Source organism: Nicotiana attenuata, chromosome 2 (genome assembly GCF_001879085.1).
Source record: "Nicotiana attenuata strain UT chromosome 2, NIATTr2, whole genome shotgun sequence".
Lineage (NCBI taxonomy): Eukaryota > Viridiplantae > Streptophyta > Magnoliopsida > Solanales > Solanaceae > Nicotiana > Nicotiana attenuata.
In genome coordinates, this window is record NC_031990.1 from 65324446 (window position 1) to 65332558 (window position 8113).

General features: G+C 38.8%; 1 protein-coding gene across 1 annotated transcript; it reads right to left on the minus strand.

Moving 5' to 3' along the window:
- On the minus strand, window positions 170-2134 carry LOC109220470. Its single transcript, XM_019384943.1, has 3 exons — window positions 1315-2134; window positions 530-1188; window positions 170-379 (listed from the first exon to the last, which is right to left on the minus strand). The coding sequence occupies exons 1-3, from the start codon at window positions 2132-2134 to the stop codon at window positions 170-172; spliced, it is 1689 nt and encodes a 562-aa protein (XP_019240488.1).

Below are 8113 nucleotides of genomic sequence, written 5' to 3' on the forward strand. Positions count from 1 at the left end.
CCTCACCGAGCATTATCTTCCATCTCATTTCAACACATCTTCCACTTCATCAACAACATCAATCACCGAGATGCTTTCATATGCATGTAGTAGTTTTATACCCTTGCTTGCCTGGAATGTAACCTCTTCATCATTCACACAAAATTGATCTCATTCCGTTCTGAATCCATTAGTGTTCTTCCTGTGGCAAGGAATGGTCTCCCAAGATGATAGGGATCTCTTTGTCAACTGCACAATCAAGGATTACAAAATCGGCGGGTAGATGGAACTCTCCCACTTTCACAAGCATATCATCAACAATTCCCACCGGTCTCTTTATAGAATGATCAGCCATTTGCAACCTCATACTTGTAGGCCTCGGCATACCTAGTCCCGCTTGCTTGTAAATAGAAAGAGGCATTAAGTTAATGCTAGCCCCATTATCACAGATAGCTATTGCAAAATCACGTGCCCCAATAGTACATGGAATGGTGAAAGCTCCCGGGTCTTCTTTCTTTTGAACGGTGGTTGTTGCAATGATGGAACTAACCCGATGAGTCACATTCACCGCTTCATTCTTGGTGGTTCTCTTCTTTGTGATCAAGTCCTTCAAATATTTAGCAAAACCCGGCATCTCTTGAAATGCTTCCACGAATGGAATGTTTACCGATAATTGTTTGAGAATGTCATAGAACTTTTCGAGTTTTCTATCATCAACCTTCCTCGCAAGTCTTTGAGGAAAAGGAGGAGGAGGTCTAGGAATAGGTGGTAGAGCTTTTGGTGTCTCTTTCACCTTTTCCTTTACCTCTTCCCGATTCACTTCTTGAACTTTCAACTCTTCCGGAACCTTCTCAACTTCAACAACCCTTGGCTCTTCAACCTCAACCTCTTGTTCAGACTCTTCTACTTCAGCCACTTGTTCACTCTCTCCTTGTGGTACCTTCCCACTCTGAGTAGTAATTACCATGATATGAGAAGTTGGACCACTTCCACTACCCTTTGGGTTCGCAATTGTGTCACTAGGGAGTGTTCCCTTTTGCTTTGGATTTTGTTTCCTAGAGAGGTCTCTCATTTGCATCTCCAATTTTTGAATGGATGCGGTATGAGATCCCACAAGCTCGGTCATATTCCTTATAGAAGTGTCGGACCTCTCTTGATTTTGCAATACCCGTTCAAGCATGCTTTCCAACTTGGAATCACTTGAAGACCCTTGATTTGAATATTGACACTTTGGTGGAACATAAGGGTTTGAACTCCGATTTGAGAAGTTGTTGTTGTTGTTATTCCAATTTCCTTGATTTGAGCTACCTTGGTCATTTCGCCACTGTTGGTTGCCTTGCCCTTGCGGGTTAGGCCTCCATTGATTTTGTTGTCCTTGACCTTGGTACTGTTGCCTTTGATATCCTCCTTGAGAGTTGTTAACATAGTTTGCTTCTTCAAAGTCTTCATTTGATATGGGTTGCACATCCTTCACCACATTTACCTTCTTCGTTTGGCTTTCAGTGAACATCTTTGTCAACACATTGACATTGGTGGCAAGCCCTGCGATTACTTGATCTCTCTCTCGATTCTCCTTAATCAGGTTGGTCAAGGAGGGAGAACCATATGCAATTCCACCTGTGGTGTCCTCTGAGTGCCAAGCTTGATTGTGTTGTGCCATTTTGTCAAGGATTTGTGTGATCCTTGCGAATGTCTTGTGCATAAAAGATCCATCAGCTGCATCATTTGCTATAGATTGGTTCATAGAATCTAAACCCATGTAGAATTTCTCCAACAAGATAAAGTCCGGAAAACCATGATTGGGTGATCTCACCAAGTATAACTTGAATCGATCCCATGCTTCATGTAGATGTTTTCCCGGTAGTTGCTTGAAGAAGAAAATTTTATCCCGAAGCTCAGATTTCTTGCTTTTCGGGAACCATTTAGCTAAGAATGCTCGGACAAGTTCAAGCCAAGAATGAATGGAATTTGGTGGCAAATTTTGAAGCCATTTCCTTGCGTCCCCAGCTAGTGAGTACTTGCACACCCTCAACCTTAGGGCATCATCTGAGACGTTGTTTTGCTTATGCATAGCACATACACCCAAGAAGTTTCTAAGGTGTTGTGTCGGATCATCATCAGTGGAATTCATGAAAAACCCCTCTGCTTTGAGCATTAGTATTAGACCATGTTCCACTTTGAAAGTTGAAGCACCAACACCCGAAGGTACAATAGCATTTGTATCCTCAATTTACTCATCTATGTCCGCAAAAGGATTTTCATGCATTTCTTCCTCATATTCGGCCATGTCTTCCTATCAAAACCAAGCAAAACAAGCAAAGTGTGATGGAATAGAATAAGACGTAAAGTAAAGCACACACTAATTAGTAATTTTAAAACCGTATTCCCCGACAACGGCGCCAAAATTTGATACGCTCAAATTATACTTTAATTAAATAGTGTAAGGCAGTCGATGTCAAATGTAATAATCCAACAAGCTTGGGGTCGAATCCCACAGGGAATACGCGTGAAAAGGTTACTCGAGTAGTGTGCTACTTGATTTAAGTCGTAATTTTATTCCATTAATTGTAACAAGAGTATGATATGATTGTGATTTGAAGAGATAACTAATTGTAACGTTGAGAATGTAAATAATTTGATTAAGGAAACCAAGGTTGTGCTCCCGTCAATAGAATGTAATGCTATTGGTGTTAATATGATATATTTCTAATGGAAGGTCCTTTAGATATGCAAATGATTTCTAAATGACTACCCAATATTTTCCAATAGTTGGGTAGTATTTCCTCTTTATGATTTTTCCAAATATAAAGGAATTGCAATTAAGAACAATTAATATATGCCAAATAAAACTCACTTATTCCTAAGCGATTCTATTAAACAAGGTTTAAAGCCTTGAGTCTTTGATATTTACTTCTACCAAGCTCTAACTCACTTTTCCAAGTAAAGAAAGAATTTAATGGCACTTGTTAATGTTTGCAACCACCAACAATAAGTGAAGAATGAGAAATAAATATATATCAACCAACCATTAGACATATATTCAATGTTAAACACCCATTAACATAACACCCATTTAGTGTCCACAACCTTAGTATTTAAAGTTAGCTACTCATGCTAAAATACAAAAAGATGAGAATATTAAATGCCATAAAGCTTACAAAGTGCAAGATTCTTCACTCCTAAAGCTTCCAAAAGAGAGGAATATTAGAGGGTTGGAATGTAGCTCAGAAACCAGACAAGATGCCCCCACAAAATCCCAATAAATCTATTTATAGTGGGCCAAAACTCGAGACCAAATTCGGACAAAAATACCCTTTCATGTCAATTATGCGACCGCATTTCTGTCGCGTAACAGACATGCAGTCCGCATTATCGTCACAACCATCGCATATTCGAAACCCTAGTTCCCAGGTATTCGTCGCATTTGGGTTCTGCGGTCGGCATTTTGACTTGCGATCGCATTTATCATCGTATTTTCCGCCTTCAGCAACTTCTACAGGGAGTTTGCGATCCATTATGCGGCCCGCAAACCTGTTATGCGGTCGCATAATGGACCACATTTCTTGCGCTTGAATTTGGCCAACAGACTGTTGGGCTTTGCAATTCCTTTTAGCATTATGCGGTCCGCATGTTGGATTTACGGTCCGCATTTTCTCATCTGCGATCGCATTTTTCTCTTTTCTTGTCCTTTTGCGGCTTTTTGATTTCATTTTCATGTTCTTAGGTCCTTAAACCTCATACACTGTAAGAACATTAAAATTACATAAGTATAAAAGATAATTACATTTAAAACAAGCTAAAATCTAAGCAATTTGTATTAAATGTGCCAAAATTCTCTGGCACATCAACGTTCCCTGCGATCGCATAGTGTAATCGCTGGTAGTGGTCCATTTTTCCTTTTTAGCACTTTTTGACTTGTTTTCTTCTATATCTTCTCCAAATCATATGATACATGAAATATGCCAATAAACCTCAGAAAATGCCTTAACTTCTTATCAAAATCATGCAAATGCCTAAGTATTAAGAAGAGATAAGTTGGTAAAATACCAACTTATCAAACCCCCAAACTTAATCTATTGCTTGTCCTCAAGTAATTCAAAGACTAAGAACACCCTTCTCTAAAATCATCAATTAAGCTCAATGGCATGCCAAGCATCATTTCAAGTTAATCTAATGACTTTGGTTGGTTCCAACAATCAATCCAAAGCATTTGAATCACCAACTTCTCATAAATTTTATTTCAATTTAAGTGCTCAAACACTACATTAATCAAAGTGGCAACCAAGTCATGACACTAAAGCTTCAAAATTTGTCTCTTTATCACAAACAATTTTCTTTTGTTCATTCCTCCCAATTGGAGATTGGATTATGTTCACAGCTCAAAATTTTCATGTGCCCTCACACTTAAGAGAGAATCCCAACTTATAAATTGCAATTTAAACACACATGGGATATCAAATGGAAAGAATTTACTCTCTCTCTCTCTCTCTCTCAAGATGTTCAAATGCACAAAAATAGTGCCACAGGCTTGCCCTTCATGTATTTCTCCACTAATGTAGACAACTTGGTTCAAAATCAATTAGGACTTAAAGGGTTGTAGTTTAGGCTTTTGGTTAAGGTGGGGCACAATTTTGGTTAGAGTGACTCAAAACCTCCCCAAGCACTACCAAATTTTCAATTAAAGTCCACTTCCTTCAAAAATATTTTCCATCCTTTCTTCACTTTTCATTCCACACCTAATCTTCCCTTTATTCACAACTTCTTCTTCTTCTTCTTCTTCTTCTTCTTCTTCTTCTTCTTCTTCTTCTTCTTCTTCTTCTTCTTCTTCTTCTTCTTCTTCTTATTATTATTATTATTATTATTATTATTATTATTATTATTATTATTATTATTATTATTATTTTTCTTCCTTCCTTTTCAAAATCAAGGAAGGTTTCACTTTTTATCATTATTTTTTTCTACCTTCCACCTTTTAAACAACTTCCATATTATAACTTTTCCAACCTTCACCCCAAACTTAGGCTTTTAGCCTATGTTTACACTTTCAAAGTACTTAGGGAGGTAGGGTGCCAAAAGCTAGATCAATAAAGAACAAAGGAATAAAGCTTATAACATGGTTGCAAAAGAACAAGGTTAAAGGCTCAAAATGGGTTGACTAGGGAAAATATTCAAGGGTAGGAAATTTAAGGCACAATGGCGGTCCAAGGAAGGCCTAATATCATTTTTCAAACCAAGTTAGTCTATGATTTCGCCTTGAAGCACATTCGGGGCAAGTTCTAGACTACAAGTAATGCAAAAGAATTCACAACAAATCTCACCACACATGGCACATGCAAACTCGAGTGAAATATAAATTCAAAATCCAATTAAAACCAATGAACCCGAAGAAAATCACATATAGCGTAAAAGACTATTGAATGAATCAAAGAGCCAAAAATAGAACCTAAAAGTCACAACAAGAATTATCACTTCAATCATTTTCCATTTTAAAGATCAAAACTTCATTATCCAAAGTTTATATTATGTTGGTACCAAACAAGCCACATATTGGTTTATGGATAAAAGATTACACCCATTAACCACTTTATTCACAACTAGCTACTAACCTAATAAAAAAAATATATACACTTACTAATAAAAAAAGCAGAAAAACTAAACAAGACTAATCCATTAAGAAGGTTGTCACGCCATCCATCATAGGGAAAAGTCACCCGGTTCAACACAAATAAATTCCTTGGAAAAGAACCATGGTAGAAAGAAAAACCAAGGAGTTTAATTAATACTACTATTAAAAAAAATAGGAACCAAAATAAACACAAATAAGAAAAACAAGAAAAACAAAAGAGCTAATAAGAAAATGCTAATTCTACAAAATATTACTAATAAACTAACAATGTTAACCACCACATAAGTTCACAAAGAAATCTTCATGCTCCACATAATGCTCTACAAACATACATCAAATATGAGCCACCCCCAACCTAAAGTGTTGCACTGCCCTCAATGCAACTAATCAAAACAAGATAAAATGAAGGAGGTACTCCCTGAAACTGCATCACTCGAAGCTGGAGGTAGTGGGAAATTTGAGCTCCAAATCCTCATCATCATCGTCCTCAGAATCATGTGAGCCACCAAATGAACTCAGCTTGTGCATCATCCTTGACAGAAACTTGCTTTTCTTCTTCTCATGCTCCTTGAACTTCATCTGTCTCCTTTCAACTTTTCCTTGTCTCTGGCTCATGTCTTCTAATCTGCTTTTGATTGCCTTTTGCTCTAGTACTACATCATTCAAGGTCGCTGGCTTCTTACCAAACCCAGTCGAAGTGCTCTCACCAGACGGACCAGAGGGAAGACCCGCGACAAGCTGTCGGATATGAGCATCTAAACCATAGATCTGATGGGAATTGTGGCGCATAGTGGGGGGTCCATAAGGAAGTGGAATAATGGGGTTATTTGATCCTGCTGTAGCTGTGGAGGCACCACCGAACCCCTTGGCGGACTCATCAAACTGCCCAAATGAAGGAGATAGCACATCAATCCTTCTCTTCTACTTCTTCTTCTTCTCAGTTGCCCCTTTTCGAAGCAATGGACAGATTTCTATGGCAGGGTCCTTCTCAACATCAGTCGGGCTCGGTAGCACCTCAGCATCACAGCACAACTGATTGATCAATGAGGGAAAGAATAGGCTTCTAGACCTTCAATTGCATGCTTCCTCAATTTCACTCACGATGTGCTGGCCCACGTTCACTGGCAAGCCATCCATAATGCCATCAATCATCAATGCCTTCTCAGGCGTCACTTCAGTCTCATTTCTAGCTGGCACAATCCTGGCACAGATAATGGATAGCCAAATCTTGGCTTCCACAGTGAACTCGTGCGAATCAACCCCTTTATGTATTCTTTCCCAAGTCGGTTGCACCCCATCATGAAGATTTTCCACCAACCACTGTGTTCCTCTCTCTCTTTCTCTAGCTCTGTATATCTCATTGTCAGCATTGGGAAGCCCGTAGTGTGAATTTATTACCTCGGGGCCAAAGTTGACCCTCTTGCCCCTGACAAAAGTGAATACAACCCCCTGGAATTTTGTCTTCACGGCGTTGGCATAAAATTCACGAACTATTGTGTAGTTCGCTTTGATTGGTTCAGGAGCAAAGCATATCCATCCACTGTTAGTCAGTCTTCGGAAAAAATCCGGCATCTTAGCCTCAACGTTGTCCAAACGGATGCCCCACTCTTTGACAATGCTCTTTGACATGAGTTTGTCATAATTCCTTTCACACTCAGCCGCCATGAATCTCGTCGCATCAAAATACTCTTCTTCCATAGCTGGGGGAACATATTCTTGCACATTTTGCACATTTTCAACATTTTCCAAGGCCATTTTATACACAAAGTACCTACAAATGGAGACCAAATGTTAAACGCATGAACGAGTACTTTATACACTGTATTATGATGCACTTAGGCCAAAGAAAAAGATCAGAAAGCATCAGGGAAAAATTCTGCAGAGATACTATTTTTGGGCTGCTGAAGCTGAAGCTATGTGATCCCAGAGATATACATGCGATCGCAAAGTGCAATTTTCTTTTGTTCTCAGAATTTAAAGATTTGCGATCGCGTAACAGTCAACGCGATCGCATAAGGCATTTTTCCACAGTGCACAATTATACCTATGTGATCGCGGAACAATCAACGCGATCGCGAAGGTCTCCTGCCTCGCCCAATTGAATTTTTTTTGGGCATTTTCCCAAACACATGGTGGGCAGTAGGTTTTCATATCAAATTCAGAAAAATTAAGCACATATCTAACCCAAAATTTTTTCAACAATTAAGAACTCACTCTCTCAACCAACTTCACTCAGCAAGCAAGCACACATTTAAGCACAATATTCACAGCAAAGACTCTAAAATTTCAGCCCTAGACATGAAGTAGAGAAGAAGAAGGGAAAAAAATGGTTGTTCATTTGCATTTGTAGCACCAAGAATGGAATTTTAAGAGAGATTAGTGACGAAGCACATACCTTTGAGATTAAACTTGATTATTGAGATGGAATTGAAGAGAGAAAACCCTTGAGATGATTTTGAGGGCCAGGGGAGTGAGAACTCTCGTTTTTGGGCAGAAGATTGAGTGAAA

Excerpts from the sequence above, each read along its gene's own strand:
- LOC109220470 (XM_019384943.1), bottom strand. The coding sequence starts at position 2,134 with ATGCTCAAAGCAGAGGGGTTTTTCATGAATTCCACTGATGATGATCCG. Across the intron at positions 1,189-1,314 it reads GCCTAACCCGCAAGGGCAAG|GGTCTTCAAGTGATTCCAAG; the intron begins GCAACCAACAGT and ends ATTCAAATCAAG. Across the intron at positions 380-529 it reads CGGTGAATGTGACTCATCGG|CAAGCGGGACTAGGTATGCC; the intron begins GTTAGTTCCATC and ends TCTATTTACAAG.